At 64.2% G+C, this 19,268-nt stretch overlaps 1 protein-coding gene across 3 annotated transcripts in view; it reads left to right on the top strand.

The window, feature by feature from the left end:
• The window catches only part of RARA (retinoic acid receptor alpha), a 45,550-nt gene that overhangs the window by 14,284 nt on the left and 11,998 nt on the right, over positions 1–19,268 (top strand). For 2 of the 3 annotated variants that reach the window (XM_084863711.1, XM_084863710.1), the window contains exon 2: positions 7,447–7,965. In XM_084863711.1, coding sequence (XP_084719837.1) covers positions 7,788–7,965 — 178 coding nt within the window. In that variant the 5' untranslated portion in view covers positions 7,447–7,787. Of the gene's footprint in view, positions 1–7,446; positions 7,966–17,594; positions 18,231–19,268 lie in introns of those variants that run through there. The other variant, XM_084863712.1, reaches the window with a different exon arrangement.

The raw sequence follows: 19,268 nt of genomic DNA, 5'->3' as shown, positions 1-19,268 counted from the left end.
ACACCCCAGAGAGAGACACACACACACACACACACACACACACACCCCGGAGACACACACACAGACACACACACACACCCCGGAGACACACACACAGACACACACACACACCCCCCGGAGACACACACACACACACACACACACACACACCCCAGAGAGACACACACACACACACACACACATCCCGGAGACACACACACACACACACACACACACCGGAGACACACACACACCCCGGAGACACACACACACACACACACACACACACCCCGGAGACACACACACACACACACACACACACCGGAGACACACACACACCCCGGAGACACACACACACACACACACACACACCCCGGAGACACACACACAGGCACACACACACACACACAGGGGCACACACACACACACACACACATCCCGGACACACACACACACACACACACACACACACAGGCACACACAGGCACACACGCCTCCTGCGTGCTCCCTCCACCCCACACCCCCGTCGTGGGAGGCGTGCTGCCTGCACGGAGGAGGTTGGGAGACGGTGGTGAGGGGGCAGCTGCCAAGGTGAGGGTGGGGAAAGCCCGTGCCAGGATGGCTGTGAGGACGGTGGTTTCCACGCTGGGGGGTCCCCTTTGTCTGCGCCCCCGGCCCCCCTGCCCGGACAGGGCTGCTTTGTTTGGGCGCACACTCCTGTGGTCTGGCTGTGGCCTGGGCTGGCTCATCTCTTCCTCTTCCTGTTTCTGCCTTCCCCAGGCTGCGCCCTGCTCCGAGGCCTGGGCTGCCCCCTGCCCTTTCACCTACTCTCTCCCGGCGCCCAGGCTTCCCCGGGCCTGGCGGCCCTGAGCACAGCTCCCGGGCTCCGGGGTGTGGTCCCCGGGGTGCAGGAGTTGGGGCATCGCCCCGCCCACCAGAGACCCCCCCCCCCTTTCCTCCTCCTGGAACTGGGCCTGCCCTGGCCTTGGGCTTGTCCAGTTGCTCTTTCTGCCCGTGGCTCAGTCACTGCTGCGCGTGTGGCCCTGGAGGGCAGGCAGGGCCCAAGCTGGGGAGGCATCAGACCCTCTCTTCTCGAACCCGAACCCATTGCTCGTCCTGACACCCTGGGGCAGGGCAGCCTCCAGAGGAAGAGCCTGGACTGCAGCCCTCCCCGTGCCCCTCGGAGGGTGTGCTCAGGGTGTGCTCAGGGCCGTCACATCCTGGGAGCCGCTTTCACACGGGTCCGAGCCCCAGCGGGGCGGCCTGGGGTTCTGAGGGGCCGGTGGAGGAGGGCTGCCCTCCAGCTGGCCTGCCCCAGGGGGTCCTCTCACACACCGGGGGGCCCGCAGCCCAGACCCTGGTAACGGGACCAGAGTGGCCAGCGCGTGGGCCTCCTGGGAGGAGAGGGACCCCGGGAAAAGGGAGTGGTGGTCAGCACTGCTCCCCAGCCCTCGCCCGCAGATCGGAGGAGCGTGGGGGAAGGGGGCGGCTGTGGCTTTGTGTGTGCGTGTGAGTGTCTTTTCCTGGAAAGTTTATAAATAGACACCCAGCCCACTGCTGGGGTTTGAGATCTGCCCTCTCCCGCCCTGCCCTGCTCCAGGCGGGGAGGGGTCCAGAGGGGCCAGGGGTTGTCGGCTCCCAGGGCTGGAGTTCCCATTGCCATGCCCGCCCCCCCCCCCCCAGTGGAGCTGAGCCTCGGGTGTCATTTGCATATGATTCATGGGCTGTCTAGAATTGTCAGGAAACCCCCTGTGCCCCCTTCTTTGAAGCTCCCCAATCCTGGCTTCCTTCTCTGAGCCCCTCTGGGGCGGCCTGGCTTCTACTCACTGGGAGCCATGGTTTCAGGAGGGCCTGGGGAGTGGAGAGGAGAGAGTAAAAGGGGGGGGGAGGCCTGGGCCAGCTGGGTTTGGGGACCCCCGGCTCCTGTCCCCTGACAATAGGGAGGAAATGGTCAATTTCTCTTCCCCTCCTCCCCTCCCCAAATCCAAAGGTTTCCCTTTTTTGGTTTGCGAAATGAAAGAAGGGAATTTAGGAGAGGGTTGTGGTCAGGCCTCCGCCCACACCCCAAATACCCCTCTCCCCACCTCCCTCTCCTCCGTCTGGGGGAAGCAGCCCCTGGAGAGTGGGCAATGCCCGCCGAGGCCGGGGAGAGGAAGGGAGGGCAGGCCGCCCGGGAGGCCCTGGGTGGCGCTGGGAGGTGGAGGGGTGCGGGCAGCGGGTGGGGGCTGTCACCCGGCACCTCCCGGGTGGTGTGCCAGGCACGGTGCTGGGTGCTTTCCAGGACTTTATCTCTCCAATCGCACAGCCAGCCGCTGAGGTAGCTGGTGCACAGGCGAGTGAACAGCTGCCGGAGAGGTTAAATGACTTGCCTAAGGTCACCCAGAGTGGCAGAGCTGAGATTTGACCCTTCAACACCTCTGCTCTCTTCTGCCACCTTCAAGGCCCAGCCAGCTGCTGCCTGCTCCTCCGGGCGTGTGGGCCCGGGGCACCCGGCCCTGGCAGGGATGTGGCACCGCGGGGAGGGGGCCCCGGGGGCAGGGGCGTGTGGCTGGCTGGCGGCAGGTGCTTGGGCCCCCGCCCCTTTCTGCTGGGCTGAGCCTCGCGGGCTCCGTGCAGGGGAGCTGTGGGCCTGCGGTTTCTATCCCTCGAGGGAGGGTGCCCCTGGGCCGTGGAGGTGGCGGGCACAGGGTGGGGGTGGATGTGGGTAGCTTGTTTTCCCTTTCGTGGGTGCCGGTTTCGATTCTGTGATGGTGTCTTCTCCCCCCTGGGGCAGGGCCTGGGGCCCAGGCGTCTGTCTCCTGGAGGGTCGTGGCTCCAGGCGGAGCTTCCAAGGCTCTGGAGCTTCCGAGGCAGAGCCGGGCGCCTTGGCTCTGCCCCCATCCTCTGTGCCCTTGCCCATCCCCGTTCCCTCCCCAGCCTGGCCCTCGGCCCGTGCCTGTGATCTTTACCCCTCCGGCTGCTCCGGGCCCTCCCCGGGGCTGAGTGACTGCACTTGAAGGTGGAGCTCCGATGGGGTGGGGAGACCTGCCGCCTCTCCCGGGGTGTGTGTCTGTCTGTGGGGGAGTTTGAAGTTCGGTCCAATTTCAGATTCCTCGGGGGCAGAGGAGTTGGGGCATCCAGGGACTGTAGTTCTCTCTCCTGTGGGGGGGGGGCAGCAGTGGGTTCCAGAGGACTGAGGGGTCCACCCCCAACCCCCCCCAAAGAAAAAAGCTGGGTCAGGACGCCGGAGTCTGAAGCGACTGGCTTTCTGGGCCTCACCCCGGGCCTCATCGCGGGGAGGCGGCCGGCGTGGATGTGGGTCCCCCAGAGTGTCTCTTTTCGGGGCACCTCTGTGTTCGGGGAGCGCGGTGTGTGGGGGGCCTGGACCCCAGGGGCAGGTACGGAGGCCCCCGGCTGTGTGTCTGCGGGGAGCGGAGGCCGGGGCTGGCACGCAAGCCCAGAACTGTGTTCTCTGTGTGGTGGGGCCCAGGTGTGGAGAGATGGTATCTGCAGGTTCCCTCTTCTCCCGAGTGTGCTCCCCCCACACACAGGCCGGGTGTGTGTGCTCCCCCCCCAGACTGGGTGTGCGTGCCCACACACACACACACACACACACACAGGCCGGGTGTGCGTGCCCCCCCACAGACTGGGTGTGCGTGCCCACACACACACACACACACACACACAGGCCGGGTGTGTGTGCTCCCCCCCAGACTGGGTGTGCGTGCCCACACACACACACACACACACAGGCCGGGTGTGTGTGCCCCCCCCAGACTGGGTGTGCGTGCCCACACACACACACACACACACAGGCCGGGTGTGCGTGCCCACACACACACACACACACACACACACACACACAGGCCGGGTGTGCGTGTCCCCCCCCCACAGGCCGGGTGTGCGTGCCCACACACACACACACACACACACAGGCCGGGTGTGTGTGCCCCCCCCACAGACTGGGTGTGCGTGCCCACGCACACACACACACACACAGGCCGGGTGTGCGTGCGCGCGTGCGCACACACACACACACACAGGCTGGGTGTGCGGGCTTCACACACACACACACACACACATACACTCTCACAGGCACACACACACAGGCCGGGTGTACAGGACCCCCACACACACACACTCACAGGTCGGTGTGCGGGCCTGCTCTGGCCCACCTGCACGCTTCCCATAGCCCTGCGTGCATGCATTTCTGTAAGTGTGTGTGTGTGTGTGTGTGTGTGTGTGTGTGGGCATGCACACCGGCCTGTGTGTGTGTGTGAGTGTGTGTGTGTGTGTGTGTGTGTGTGGGCACGCACACCCGGCCTGTGTGTGTGTGTGTGTGTGTGTGGGCACGCACACTGGCCTGTGTGTGTGTGCGTGCGTGTGGTGTGTGTCTTAGTCTGACTGTCAGCGCTGATGAGGCTCCGCCAGCCCCTCCTTCCCTCGCCTGAGTTCCGTTGTGTGGGGCCCCACAGGGGTGTGGGGGCCTGGGTGGCAGTTTGCCCAATGGGTGGGGCCTGGTTCCTCTGACGTCAGCCCTCGCACCCGGGAGGGGATCCACAGGGGCCTGGGCGGGGAGGGGCACTCCTCGGGCGTAAGGACAGAGTCCGATGGTCGTCACTGTTAGTAACGGCGAAAATCACGCTCCTTCTCTAGGCCCAGGCCTCGCCGGACTGACTCAGTGGCTAGAGCATCCATCTGCAGACCGAAGGGTCCCGGGTTCAGTTCTGGCCAAGGGCATGCACCTCTGTCGTAAGCTCCCCTCCCTGGCGTAGACCTCGGGGGCTCTCTGTCTTTCCCTCTCTCTTCTACTCTCCCTAAACATCAAGGGGAAAATGTCCTAGGATGAGGATTAACAAAAACAAAGACAAAACAAAACAAAACAAAACAAGGTCCAGATTTCACTCCTAGGACCGAGGCCCCCGCCCAGCACGTACCTGTCCCACCTCCCCCGCCCTGGCACCAGCTGCCCGGCCCAGCTGGGCCCCGGAGCCCTGGCCTCGTCCCCGGCGGCCTTGGCAGGAACTCCCCCTTCGCAGGCCTGGTCCTCGGCCAGATGCTGGCCGTGTGCGCGTCCCGGACTCCGGGACTGAGCCCGGGGAGCTGGGGGCGTGGAACCTGGGATGGCTGGAGCTTGGGGGGTGGGGTTGGAAAGAGAAGCAGTCCTTACTTGGGGTCTCTGTGGCCCCGTTACTTTGCCCTCCCTCCCTCCTCTCTGTCTTCTTCACAGCTTTATTGAGATGGAATTCGTGTGCCATAAAATTCACCCTCTAAAGTGTGCAGCGGAGCGGCTTTAGTGTGTTCCGAGTTGTGCAAACCACCACAGGGCGTTATAGAAAATGTCCGTCCCGGCAAACTGAGGTGCCATCCCTCTCGGCAGCCACTTCCCACTTCCCTCAAACCCACACCCAGCCCCTGGCGAGCCACCATCTGCTCCGTGTCCTTGTAAGTGGCCTGTTCTGGACATTGTATGTAAATGGCATCAAACACTGTGTGGTCTCCTAGACCCAGCCGATGTGTTTCCGGGGTATCCGTGTCGCAGTGATGTCAATGCCCTAGTCCTTTTTCCTGGCAGAGTAATACTCCATGGTACGGATCTAGGTGTCCTTTACCCATCCCTCAGTGGATGGGCATTCGGGTTACCTTTTTGGCTGTTAGGAACAGTGCCGTATGCACATCTGTGTGTACATTTTTTGTTTTTGTTTTTTTAAATATATTTTATTGATTTTGTACAGAGAGGAAGGGAGAGAGATAGAGAGTTAGAAACATCGATGAGAGTCATCCATCAGCTGCCTCTTTCACACCCCCTCCTGGGGATATGCCCGCAACCAAGGTACATGCCCTTGACCGGAATTGAACCCAGGACCTTTCAGTCCCTAAGCCGACGCTCTATCCATTGAGCCAAACCGGTTTCGGCCCATGTGTACGTTTTGTGTGGACTGATGTTTTCCTCTCTCGTGGGCAGACACGGAGGAGGGGATGGTCGGCTCGGTATAGGATAATGCCGTCTGACCTTTTGAGGAACTGCCGCCCTGCTGTCCAGAGCAGCCGTGCTGAGTCCCCTTCCCTCCAGCAATGGATGAGGCTCCAGTTTCTGACATCCTTGCCAGCACTGGTTATTATTATTATTATTTTATTTTTTAATATATTTTTTATTGATTTTATACAGAGAGGAAGGGAGAGAGATAGAGAGTTAGAAACATCGATGAGAGAGAGTCATCGATCAGCTGCCTCTTGCACACCCCCTACCGGGGATGTGTCCGCAACCAAGGTACATGCCTTTGACCGGAATCGAACCTGGGACCCTTCAGTCCCCAAGCCGACACTCTATCCACTGAGCCAAACCGGTCCCGGCTAGCACTGGTTATTATGTCAGTCTTCTTTACTGTAGCCGTCCGAGTAGATGTGAAGTGGTATCTCATTGTGTGTTTTTTTTTTTGTTTTTGCGTTTTTGATTGGCTGTTCTCTGTGTGTGTGCGTGTGTGTGTGTGTGTGTGCCTTTTCTTTTATCTTTCATGTGTGGACTACATATGTATGTATAGATGCATGCATGTATCTGTTTTCGGTGTGTATGTGCCAAGCGGATTGGAAGCCTCTGCCTGTGGATCTGCTTCCTTTGTCTCCCTTGGCCGTCTTGCTGTGTGACGGAGTCTCTGGGTTCACCGCCGTCTCTCCCCACCCCGTGGCGTTATCTGTGCGTGTCCTCTGGTCCCAGCTGTTCAAACAGGGTGTGGATCTGTGTACACACTGGTGGGGGACAGACATCTGGCCTTTCATCTGGGGCCCACCCCTCACCCCCTCGGGGGATGCTGCTCCTGCAGACAGTATGTGAGGGAACCGAGCTTAGCCTCCCTCACCCCTTCAGGGCGGGCCCTGCCCTCCGGACACACCGCCCCCCCCGCCCCCCTGCTGTCAGGCTGGGCACTGGGTGTGATGCCCAGGAGCCCTCAGTTCGCATTTCCCTATTTTCACGTGTGTAAACAGGCCTCCTCCCCTGGGCTGTGGGACAAGCCCATCTGGGGTGCTGGGGCTTGGATTTGGGGGGGGAAGTGGTGTGAGAGGGGCCCCGGCTTAGGAGTCACTTTTCTGAGAAGTGCCAGTGCTTTGGGGAAGCGGCCTCTCCTCCCCTCCCACTCCCCTCCAGCCTCACTCTCTGCGCCGTGACCTCAGGTAACCCACGCGGGAAGGCGCTCCTGCCTGCGCGGCGGAGCCTCGGGGGTGGCACCGCGGACCCTGCGCCCGCGGGATTGTGGGTGAGAGCCCTCTGCGGCTCCGAGCGCGGCCCCGGCTCCGCAGCCCGGCTGTGCCACCCCCAGCGGCGTCCGGGCCCCGCTCCCGGGCTGTCTCTGCCCGCCGGCACGGGGCCAGCTGTCTGCTCCGCCGGGTGCCACAGGAGGACCTCCGGCCGCCCAGGGCGGGGAGCTCCGCGGGGAATGCCCGTGCGCCCGCTCCTCGGTGCCCACTCACCTGCCTCTCCTCTCTCCGCAGCGCCCCGGGACATGGCCCCCCCAGCTGCCTAGCCGGGGCCCACCTGGGAGAGGCACCCCGAAGGCCAGCTCTGGACCCTCCCGGGGAAGGGCCAGCTCTGCAGAACTGCTCGACCCGAGGACCAGCTCGTGGGACGGCCCCCAGCCCCTGGCCCCCGGGGGCTCCGGGCGGCGGAGATTAGCCTGCGAGCGGCGGACTGCGGCCCCGGGACGGACAGGGGGGGTGGGCCGGCCACCCGAGCCCCCTTCGGGCCCCGGCCCCATGCCCCGCGGAGGGGCGGCCTGAACCCGCCGGAGCGCCCGCCGGACGGCCCGCCCGCCTCCTGACTGCGGCCGCTGGGCATGGCCAGCAACAGCAGCTCCTGTCCGACGCCCGGGGGAGGGCACCTCAATGGGTACCCGGTGCCCCCCTACGCCTTCTTCTTCCCCCCCATGCTGGGCGGGCTCTCGCCGCCAGGCGCCCTGACCACTCTCCAGCACCAGCTTCCCGTCAGCGGCTACAGCACACCCTCCCCGGCCAGTAAGTGGGGTGCAGGGCGGCTCGGCGGAGTGGGGCGGGGGGCCCTGGCGGGGGCCGGCCTGGGGGTCGGCCTCGGGGTACGTCTGTCCTGCAGCGGCCGCGAGGTCTCCTGCGGACGGGGACGCTGTCCTTCGTGTGGGGGCTCCGGGAGGGGACGCGTGTGGGCCGGTCACACGGCCGTTGGATGTGGGGGCCGTGGAGGGAGAGATGAAACAGGGTTGTACCGAGGTGCCCCCCGCCCCGCTTCTGTGCCGAGCCTTTGAGGGCCTTATAAATAGCTCCAAGGCCTGGACACAGCCCCGAGGCGAGTAAACAAACCTCTCGACATTTGGTGGAAATGGCAGCTCTGCCGAGCGTGCACCCACCTCCTCCTGCCGATGGGATCGGAGTGGAGGGGGGCGGGCTGCTGGAGCCCCCTCCCCTGCCAGCTCCGCCCGAGGGGGGGAGAGGGAGGGAGGAACAGGAGCAGCCCCGGGGACAGGGCCGGTGTCCCAGGAGGGGCGCTGGGCTCGGACTGCGGCTGTGGACACATGCATGGTCTTGGCAGGGCCTGTGTTTGCTCTCCGCCCCTCCCTCTGCCCCGGGGGCTGCCTGAGTGCCGGGCGGGGGTCTCAGTGCCCTTCCCCGGCCGGCCGAGCCAGGTAGTGGGAGGTGTCGGCAGCTCCGGCCAGCTGGCAGAGTCCAGACCTCGGGCCTGCCAGGCCGCTTACAGTAACTCTGGCCCCCAGGGCCCGGCTGGGCGCCCGGCCAGGGCTGGGGGGGAGGAGGGAGCCAAGCCGGGGCCTGGCCCGGGGCTGGAGGAGGGGAGGAAGCAGCCGGATAGACCATGGACCAGCGGCTGCACAGACCGGCAGGCTGGCGGGCCTGGCGCTGACCGGGGAGACCTGTCCCTCTCTCCTGGTGGGCAGGGACCGAACGCCCTGCCCCGGGCACCCCCTGCCCCTCCCGCAGCCCCTGGCACGCTGCCCTGCCTCCCTGCCGGGAGCCTGGGGGGGGCAGCGCCCTCTCCCCAGAGCGGGGAGCCTCTGTCCCGGGGGCAGGTCCTGGCGGGCGCCTCGCTGCCCTCACTGGCCGGGCGCCCACCGCCACCACCGCCTCCCGGTGGCCGCCCCTGGCTCCGCCGTGGCCCCCTTGCCCCGGGCCCCGCCAGCTGCTGGGGCAGGAGCCCTGCCTGTGCCCCTTTAAACCCTGGGGATCAGGGGGCGGGGGGTCCCTGTCAGACACTGCCTCAGTTCCCACCACCGCCCCTTCTCACACCTCCGCCGGCTGCTTCCGTCCTCTCTGCCTTCCTCACTCGCGGAGGATGAGGCGGTGGCTCAGTGACCGGGAGCCGGGCACTGAGTCTGGCCGGGCCTGGCCGTGGGCGCCGGTGACGGCGAGGCCGGTCGTGGGCTCAGGGGTGCCGGAGGGGGTGGGTGTGGCGGTGGTTCTCAGTCTCCCCCGGGGGCAGTTGCTGTGTCTGCAGGGCCTGGGCTCATGTTTCCACCTTGGATAAGGAGCATCTACCTCCTGCGGGGGGGGAATTAGGGAGGAAGTCGGGGCTGTAACCTGCTGTCTGTGGCCCGTCCTTCCCCAGGTGATGGAGCAGAGTCCCCCCCCACGGCTCCCCGGGGCCTGCTCCCTGCGGGCGGGAGGGGCCTGCCGGCAGCGGGCACGCTCTGCCCTCCTTCGGGTGTTGCAAGCTTCTTCCTCTTTCTCAGAGGTGGGTGGGGAGGGCTTCCGGGTCCCCACTTCCCACCCTGGTAACCTTTCCCCCCCGGGGTGGGGTGCCCACGGTTCAGGCAAGTGAGGGCTGCTCTGGCTCTCTCCACCCCGTTAGGCAATGCCCCTTCCGGCCCCTCCCCGCTCCTCTCCCCTCCTCGTCAACAACAACAAGATCTTCCTACCCAGGCCCCGGCTTCTGAGCTTCTCCCTAACCTCCCCCTTTCTGGGGCATCTCCCTCCTTATGCAGAGCTGGCGGGGGGGGGGGGGGTCTGGATCCCAGCTCCGGGTATGGAAGCATGACGGATCAGGATTCCCATGCATGGGTCAGCCTCGCCTTCCTGCTGCCCCATTCCTACAGGGAGCATCGGCGGACTCGGGCCCTCTGCCCCCCCCTTTTAAAAAAAATATTTTTATTGATTTTTCACAGAGAGGAAGAGAGAGGGATAGTTAGAAACGTCGATGAGAGAGAGTCACCCATCAGCTGCCTCTTGGATGTGCCTGCAACCAAGGCACATGTCCTTGACCGGAATCGAACCTGGGACCTTTCATTCCGAAGGCCGATGCTCTATCCACTGAGCCAAACCGGCTTCGGCTGCCCCCCTTTTGTAGGAAACCCCGCTGATGAGGCTCCCTCCCCCCACTTTCCACCAACAGCGGTGCTGGGACATCCCTCCTCCCCCTCCTGTCCTTCTCCCCAAGAGGAGGCTGGGCCTGGGGGGTCTTGGGGGGCCCCTTCAGAGAGACCCGATGGCCCATGGAAGGACTTAAATATACTGGGGGTGTTTGCCCTGCTAGCCTCTCAGGAAGGGCCCCGAGACGGTTCAGGAGTCTCTACCCCAAACCAGCCCCGGGGCCCGGTCTCCTCCGGGGCCTGGTGTTTACCGTGGAGGGCTGGACCCTGTGTGCGTTGTGGTGCGGGTCAGGGCCTGTGTGCTTAAGGGGCGGGTGGGTCAAGGCCGGTGTGTGTCGGGGAGGGAGTTAATGGTTTATGTGTATTGGGTGAGAGGGTCACAGGGCCCCCCCGGCGTGTTTTGGGGGGATCCAGTCGGGGGAGCTGGGAAGGGGTGTCACAGCGTGTGTGCGGAGGGAGGGGCCTTGGCTTAGGGCTCAGCGCGCCTGGGGGGCGGGGCCTGTGGAGGGTGCTGGGGGGGGGCCTCCCTTTCCCATCATCCAGGTGGCAGGGGGAGCTAGCCTGCCTCTTCTGATGCCCCCCCTCACCCCCCGCCGAAAGCCCCCGGCGGGGCAGGGCAGTGTGAGCTCGGCTTTGCCGCTTGCTGATCGGATGGCCTCTCTGAGCGTGCTGCCCTGTCCGTCCGTCTGTCCGGCGGGGATCGGACCGGAGCCCCCTCAGAGGGCTGAGACCAGGCCAGGCCATCCACGCCGTCTCCTAGCCGTCGCACAGCTGTTGGGACCGTGAGAAGGGCCGGGACCTCGGGGCCCTGGGGGCCTCCTCGGTGGGTTGCTAGCGTCGCTGGAGCACCTCCTGTGTGTGGGACCTTATCTTCGGTTCGCCGTCCTAATCCTCACAGCCGGGGAGCGGGGCGCTGTCTCCTCCGTGGAGGGGGAGGCTGGTTCCAGGGCGGGGAGCCGGGCTCTTTTCCAACAGCCGGATTGGCAGCTCTGGGGGGGGGTATTTTGAGGGGCACTCCTGGGTGTGGGAAGCCCGGAGCGGGCAGTGCCTCTGCCGAAATCCCCCCATGGCCCGGGCCCAGGCCCTGCCTCCGGAACTCCCGCCTTCCCCCAGCAGGGGGCGAAGGCAGCACCCCCCCCCCGCCCCCCCCAGCCTCGCCCTCTCTTCTCTGTGTTGGATGCTGAAGGCTGGAGGGAAAGAGCGATAAGAGGCCCGGGCCAGATCTCCATCCTGTCCTGGAAGCTGCGGATACAGTCTGTTCACACCCATCCCCGCCCCCGAATCTGCCCTCTGCCGCCGCCCGCGGGAGTTTGCCGGGCTCAGCTCAGCAGGCAGCCTTCCCCCGGCTCCAGACAGACACTGCAGGAACAGAGTGTAAAAACCACAGTTCATAGTCTTATTTTGTTTCAGTGTGTGGGGCGGGGGCAGGGAAGCTGGAAGCAGGCAGCGGAGGAGCCGGAAACGGGAGCCCCGAAAGGCGGGCAGGGTCTTTCCCTCCCTGTCCCTGTGCTCGCTGTGTGTGCCCTCAGGCTGGGCATGGCCCTAGGGCCCGAGACCTGGGGAGACAGAGGGAGGGGTGTGCCCTTCTCCTCTGCCACCCTGTCCCCACCGCAGGCTGCACCCTTTCCTCTCCCTCCCTCCCTCTCTCTCTTTCCCTGGACAATATGGGGGGGGGGGGGGAAGCCCAGGGGAGGTGGTACAGCTTCAAACTATGGCCCGCGGGCCACATGCGGCCCGCAGAGGAGTCTGATCCGGCCCGCCAGGTTTTTTGGGCAGTGAGCGCAGCCGAGGTGTTACAGTAGGGATTAGTAGTTCATATAGTCCGGCCCTCCAGCTCTCTGAGGGACCGTGATCTGGCCCCCACTTTAAAAAGTTTGAGGACCCCTGAGCTAAGCCATGCCTTTGCTGGGATCCAAAATGTAGAGTCAGCCAAGACCTTTGGATGGAATGTTTTAAAAATATATTTTATTGAGTTTTTACAGAGAGGAAGAGAGAGGGATAGGAAGCTAGAAACATCAATCAGCTGCCTCTTGCACACCCCTCCTGCACACCCCCTACTGGGGATGTGCCCGCAACCAAGGTACATGCCCTTGACCGGAATCGAACCTGGGACCTTTTAGTCTACAGGCCAACGCTCTATCCACTGAGCCACACCGGTTTCGGCTGGATGGGATTTTGAATGAAAAGGGGGCCCTCACCTTTTACCTGGCGGCATTCCTCATGCACAGGCCCTCTCTGGGCAGGATCCCGGCAGGGGCTGGGGGCAGGGGGAGACTTGGGGAAGGAAGCCTGCCCTCTTAGACTGGCCCGGACCTGGGGCACCGTAAGGGCCCTGTGCCCGCGGGGACGTGCCGGCGAAGACCTGACCATCTTCAGGGGTAGCCATGTAGAAAGAGGAAGAGGTTTCCCTTCTGCAAACGGCTTTGGGGTGGTGCCCACCCCGCCTTCCTCCTCCTCCTCCTCCTCCTCCTCCTCCGTGGAGCGAGCAGGTGGACGGCCGGCGGAGCTGTGGCCCTCAGCCCTCACCAGATCAGAAGTAGAGCGCCCCCCCCTCCCCCCGCATTTTGACCGCTGGGCGCTGGGAACCTCAGACCGAGGCGCTGTGGGCAGCAGTCTCACAGGGAGCGCTTTCTGTTTGGCTTGGGCAGGTCACCGAACGCTCTGGTCTGCTTCCTCCTCGTTAGAGCAGTGCTCCTCGCCCTTCTGGCCGCGGGGACCTGCGTGCTGTGCAGGCTGGGGGAGCTCAGAGGACCTGGACCGATGAGCCGTGGTGATGAGGGGCGGGCAGAGCCAGGCATCGTCTTGGGCAGGGGTCCTCAAACTTTTTAAAGTGGGGGCCAGATCACGGTCCCTCAGAGAGCTGGAGGGCCGGACTATATGAACTACTAATTCCTACTGTAACATCTCGGCTGCGCTCACTGCCCAAAAAACCTGGCGGGCAGGATCAGACTCCCCTGGGGGCTGCATGTGGCCCGCGGGCCGTAGTTTGAAGACCCCTGATCTTGGGGGATGGCCCCCCGGTCCTGGGACCTGGTTCAGGGCCTCATGGCTTCCTGTTTGTGATCCCCTCCAGATGGGGGTGGGGACAGGAGGGAGCCCTGCCTGGCACAGTGGGGGCCAGTGCAGTGAGGGCCCGCTCGGCACACAGCCCTGGGGGAGCTGTGGGGGTGCTGCGGAGGGGGGCCCAGGCCTGCAGCCACCGGCCAGCTGGCCTTCCTTTCCCCCCCTCATCTCTCCCTGCCCGGGACTCCGGGTTCTGCTCTGACCCATGACCTTGCTGTCGCCCAGAACAGGTATCTCACCCCCACGTTCTCCCCTTCGGGTCCAGAAATCCTATCCCTCCTCCAAGGAGCACCCAATCCAGTCTCTTTCCAGAAACCTCCAGAGACGCTCCCCTCAGCTTGCTGCCCTTTCTCCCTCATTGGAATGCCTGTGGGTCTTTATTTTTTTTTAAAAAAATACATTTTATTGGCTTTTTACAGAGAGGAATAGAGAGTTAGAAACATCGATGAGAGAGAATCATCGATCAGCTGCCTCTTGCACACCCCCTCACACACACACTGGGGATGTGCCCGCAACCAAGGCATATGCCCTTGACCGGAATCAAACCCGGGACCTTCCAGTCCACAGGCCGACACTCTGTCCACAGAGCCAAACCGGTTTCGGCGGGTCTTTATTTTTTTTCTCTTACAACACTCATCCCTGCCAGGAAGGGGCGGCTCCCCACCCGGCTCCTGCTACGAGCTCGCATCCTTTAGGAGACGGTGTCCCTATCCCAGGCCTGTGGTGGCAGGGCCAGTCTCACCTCCCGTGGTGGACACAGAGCCTGGGCCAGTGGTCGGCAAACTCATCAGTCCACAGAGCCAAACATCAACAGCACAGCGATCGAAATTTCTTTTGAGAGCCTAATTCTTTAGACTTAAACTTCTTCTAACGCCACTTCTTCAAAATAGACTCGCCCAGGCCGTGGTATTTTGTGGAAAAGCCACCCTCAAGGGGCCAAAGAGCAGCGGTTTGCCGACCGTGGGCCTAGAACGTAACTGATGCCCAGGAGCTACATCCTTTGGGAGGAGAGACACCAAGGGCGGTGGAAGCATCTGCCTTCTCCCCAGCAGTCTCACTCACTGCCAAGGCTGGCGTTCGTGCCCCGGACCCTGGCATGCCACCGGCCGCTCAGACCTCACGTGGGTGCGTCTCACTTTGCAGCCCCACACTCGCCTGCTCCCCCGCCCAGGAGGCTTCTCTACTTTTAGTCTCAGGAACGTGGCTGGTGCACAGGCCACACACGAGTCCTCTTTGCTATCTCCTTTCCTAGCCCCACTCACCCTGCCCCCCACCCCCCATTCTACCCTCAAAAACTTTTAAACCTGACTGTGTTGTTCAGTGGTTAGAGCATCAGCCTGCGCATCAAAGGGTTGTGGGTTTGATTCCTGGCCAAGGGCACATACCTGGGTTGCAGGTTCCATCCCTGCCCTGGTTGTGGCATATTCCCCGAGGCAGCCAATCCATGTCTCTCTCTCACATTGATGTTTTTCTCTCTCTCTCCTCACCCCTCCTTCCTGTCCACTCTCTCTCTCTCTCTTTTTTTAAAAATATATTTTATTGATTTTTTACAGAGAGGAAGGGAGAGAGCTAGAGAGCTAGAAACATCGATGAGAGAGAAACACCGACCAGCCGCCTCCTGCACACCCCCCACCGGGGATGTGCCCGCAACCAACGTACATGCCCCTGACCGGAATTGAACCTAGGACCCCCTCAGTCCGCAGACCAACGCTCTGCCACTGAGCCAAACCGGCTTTGGCCTGTCCACTCTCTTTAAAAATCGATGGACAGCCGAAACCGGTTTGGCTCAATGGATAGAGCGTCGGCTTGGGGACTGAAGGGACCCGGGTTTGATTCCGGTCAGGGGCATGTACCTTGGTTGCGGGCATATCCCCAGTGGGGGGTGTGCAAGAGGCAGCTGATCGATGACTCTCTCTCATCGATGTTTCTAACTCTCTCTCTCTCTCTCTTCCTCTCTGTACAAAATCAATAAAATATATTTAAAAAAAAATAAAAATCGATGGACAAATGTTCTCAAGTGAGGTTTTAAAAAAAAGTTTCAAGAATCCACCTTCCCCTGTCTATCAACACAGCCAGTTTCCTAGACTGCACTACCGTTGTGTGCTGTCCAGACGGCTGCAGGAGCTTCTAACTGGTCTCTCCTGCCCTCCGACAATCCCTTCCTCACCTATCTGCCAGAAAGATCTCGTAATGCCTCTCCTCTGCTTGGGATTTTCCTGTGGGTTCTCCTTGCGTTTAGGATAAAATCCGAAAGTCTGAATGAAGCTCACAGGCCCGTTTTGTGGTCTGAAGCCTCAGCACACCTCTGCAGCCTGGTCCTGTGCCCCTTTTCCTCTTGAGTTTTATGCTCCGTCTACTCTGTTCCTCTGCCAGTTCCTCGAATGAACTCACCAACTTCTGTAACCCCAGGACCTTTGCACAGGCTCGTTCGTTTTAAGAGACTGCCCTTCTTCCTATTTTTTAAAAAAATATATTTTATTGATTTTTTACAGAGAGGAAGGGAGAGAGAGAGAGAGCCAGAAACGTCGATGAGAGAGAAACATCGACCAGCCGCCTCCTGCACACCCCCCACCGGGGATGTGCCCGCAGCCAACATACATGCCCCTGACAGGAATCGAACCTGGGATCTTTCAGCCCACAGACCGATGCTCTATCCACTGAGCCAAACCAGCTTCGGCTTCTTCCTACTCTTTGCCTGACTAACCAGGTCTCTGCTTTGAGGTCCTCCCTGACCCATCAGTACCTACATTAATTCTTCAAAGCATGCGATACTTGTGTCCCACTACCCATTATGTCAGTTTGCAAACACACACACACACACACACACACACACACACGTATAATCAATATTTGCTTAATGGCTGTTCCTCCATAAGGACTGCAAGGGCAGGCTCACCAGTGTCCACATAAGAGGTGCTAAAAAAAAAATACATTTTTATTTCTTGAATGGGCCCGGCAGGGTAGGAATATGGGCTTTGACAGCAGAAAGTTCCAACACACGGCCCTTTCTCGGTAGTGTGGCCGGTGGGCAACCCACCTCGCCTTGCTGAGAAACAGGATTAATGCCTCTTTTCTCTGGGATAGCTGGGAGGATTCCGTGACCATGTGCACGTGTTGAGAACCGGCTTCTAGAAGAATGTCCTTGGGAAGCAGGTAGATCCCATCCCCTGCGGGGATGAGGGAGGGTCGGAGGGAGTCCTGGGATACCCTCTCCTCCAGGAACACGCCCCCCTTCCCGGACCTACCCACCTGGGCCTTTCCTCCCGGGCCTTTCCCCCGGGGAGCAGGCGCCGGAGCTCCCAGAGGAAGTGGTCAGCTGGAGAGCACCGGCCCGTCCTCGGATCTCCCGGGGCTGGGCGGTGCGGCGGGCCGATCCCGGTTCCGAGGTGGGAGACACCCCGGGCCGGGCGCGCTCTGCTCACCGGAAGCGGCGGGAGGGGAGGCTCCGCGGGCGGGCGGGCGGGCGCACATGATGTCACAGACAATGACACAAGCCGGGTGTCTCCATCCGACACGGCGTCTGAGCCGCACAATGTCACACCCGGGACGCCGCGTCCCCGTGGCCACACACCGGCCCTTCCCGCCGCCGCCGGGACCGCGCTCGTGCCTCCGGGGGAGCCGGCCCGGGGGATGGGGGGCCGGCGGCGAGCCCCCGGGCGGGCGCGCGGTGATGTCACGGCCGCGGTGGGTGGGTCACCCGGAGGTGAGGCGCCGCCGGGCGAGTTCAGCGAGAGTTCAGCCGCATGGCATTAGGCAAATGAGGCGGCGGTGCGCCCGGGACCCCGGCCACCCTGCGCCCGCGCCCCACCGTCCCCGCGGCACCGCCGCTCCGGGCCGAGCTCGCCCGGGGGGGCCTGGCAGCCGGAACTGGGGTGGGGGCGCCGCCCCCTTCCATCCCCGCCCCGCGCCCCCTCCTCCCCGCGCACCGGGCACCGGCCGCAGCCTGAGCGGGCGGCTCCCCCGGGCGCCCGGTCCTCCCCGCCCGCCTCTCCGCCCTCCCGGCCCCCCCGCCCTGCGCGCCCGCCCCTCTCCGGCCCCGGCTCCCTCCCGCCGCCGCCGCCGGGGAAAGGGTTAAGCGAGGGGCGGCGCCGGCGGAGGGGGGAGGGAGGAGTGGGTCCGGGGAGGGGGCTCGCGGCGGGGGCGGGGGAGGTGGGGGAGGTGGGGGCGGCGGCGCGCCCCGCCGGAGCCCCAGCGGCGGGTCCGGGAGGCGGGGCCGCGCGGGGTCCCCCCTCCCCGGTGTCCCGGCCCCGGAGCAGCCCGGGCGCCCCGGCGGGAGGAGGAGGAGGAGGAAGTGCCCGGGGCTCCCCGCCTCCCGCGCCGGTCCCGCCCCCGCCCGGCGCTCGGGGCGCCGCGGGACTCTGCCTCCCGCGCCCGCAGACTCCGGACGGCCGGCCGGGAGCCCCCCTCGAGGTGAAGCCGCCGAGTCCGGGGCTCGGCCTGGCGGCCCCGGGGGGGAGCCGAGGGGCCCCCGCCCCCCCGCGCGCACAACTTGCCCGCGTCCCACCCGGAGCTGGCGGAGCGGCCGGCCGAGCGGACGCGGGACCCGGGGCGGCGGGCGGGCCCCCGGCCGGGCCGCCTTTCGGGGCGGGGGACGCGCCCCGCGCCCCCGGCCGCGCTCCCTGGATGGCGCCGGCGCCCGAGTGAGGGAGGCGGCTCCCGGGACCCCCCCGCCGCCCGGACCGCCCGTCTCTGCGGGGATGTACGAGGGCGTGGAGGTGGCGGGGCTCGCCCCCGCGCCCAGCCCCTTCCTGGTGGTGGATCTTTACAGCCAGAGCCGGGCCTGCCTGCTCCCCGACAAGGGGCTCCCCGCGCCCGCGCCCTACTCCACCCCGCGGCGGACCCCGCTCTGGACCGGCTCCAACCACTGTAGGTACCGGCCCCGCTCCCATTGTGAGGGTGGGGGGGCCGGGGCGTCCGCTCCTGGGGGCGTGGTGGGGTCTCGTCTCCCCGCTTCGCCGTCCCTGTTCTCTTGCTGGAGCCCCGGTGCCTTTGCTGGACAATCGGACTCCGGGAATACCCCGGCCCGGTCCTGAGGTGGTGTACTCCGGGGCTCGGGAACTTTGGGGGTTCCTCCCTCCAGGAAACATTCGTGCGCTGAGCCTCCCGCTTCTTGGCGGGGAGAGGACGCCCCCGCCCCGCTCCAGGTCTTCTTGCCTGGAACCCAGTCGCCTCACCGCAGCGTGGTCCTTTCTCCCACCCTAGAGGGTGGGGTCAAGGTCCCGTTTGTGGGCCCGTCTGCCCCGAAGTGGAGGGGCCTCCTCCCCGGGTCCCAGGCCTTGTCCTGTGTCCTCAGAGGGGGTGTCCGGGAGGCGCTGGCGGTGGGGTGTGGCAGGCCGGGGCAACTTCACCGACACCCCTCTGCCATGCTGAGGCACCCTGCCCTCTTGGGGAGGGCCCCTGCCCATCGGGGTGCAGCCCCCGGCCCGAGCCACTCCGAGCTGGCATCCTGGAGGGTTCCGTCCCAGGAGGAGGGGGAGAGCTGCCCTGGGCGGGAGTGTGTTTTTGGGCTCCTCCGGACCCAAGTACCTCCCTTCCCAACCAGCCGTGTCCTTTTGTTACCCTGTGCTCACTTGGGGGCGGGGGCAGGTGCTGGACGCTCCCTTCCTGAGGGGGGCTGCTGAGAACCCCAAGTCCTGGCGGGCTGCTCCCCTTCTCACTGCCCGTGTCAGGGTTCAGGTTCCTCTGGGGGGGGGGCGGGGCTCTGGGCCCTAGGGGAGCGGTGAGCACCGGGTGCAGGGCTGGGTGTGTTCAGACCCAGCGCTCAGACCTGGGTGGGTGGGAGCTGGCACCCCGCTGGGGAGGGGGGTGGTATTGTTACAAGGCGGGGGTTTCTTCCCCGCTCCCCTCGGGCTTCACTCTTCCCGGGAGCGGCTCCCATCCCCCTGAACCTGCTGTCTCCCTCCG

The sequence above is a fragment of the Pipistrellus hanaki genome (assembly GCF_964339955.1).
Source record: "Pipistrellus hanaki genome assembly, chromosome: 16".
Classification (NCBI taxonomy): domain Eukaryota; kingdom Metazoa; phylum Chordata; class Mammalia; order Chiroptera; family Vespertilionidae; genus Pipistrellus; species Pipistrellus hanaki.
Note: the sequence above shows the minus strand (reverse complement) of the source record. Positions and strands in the feature narration are given on the sequence as shown.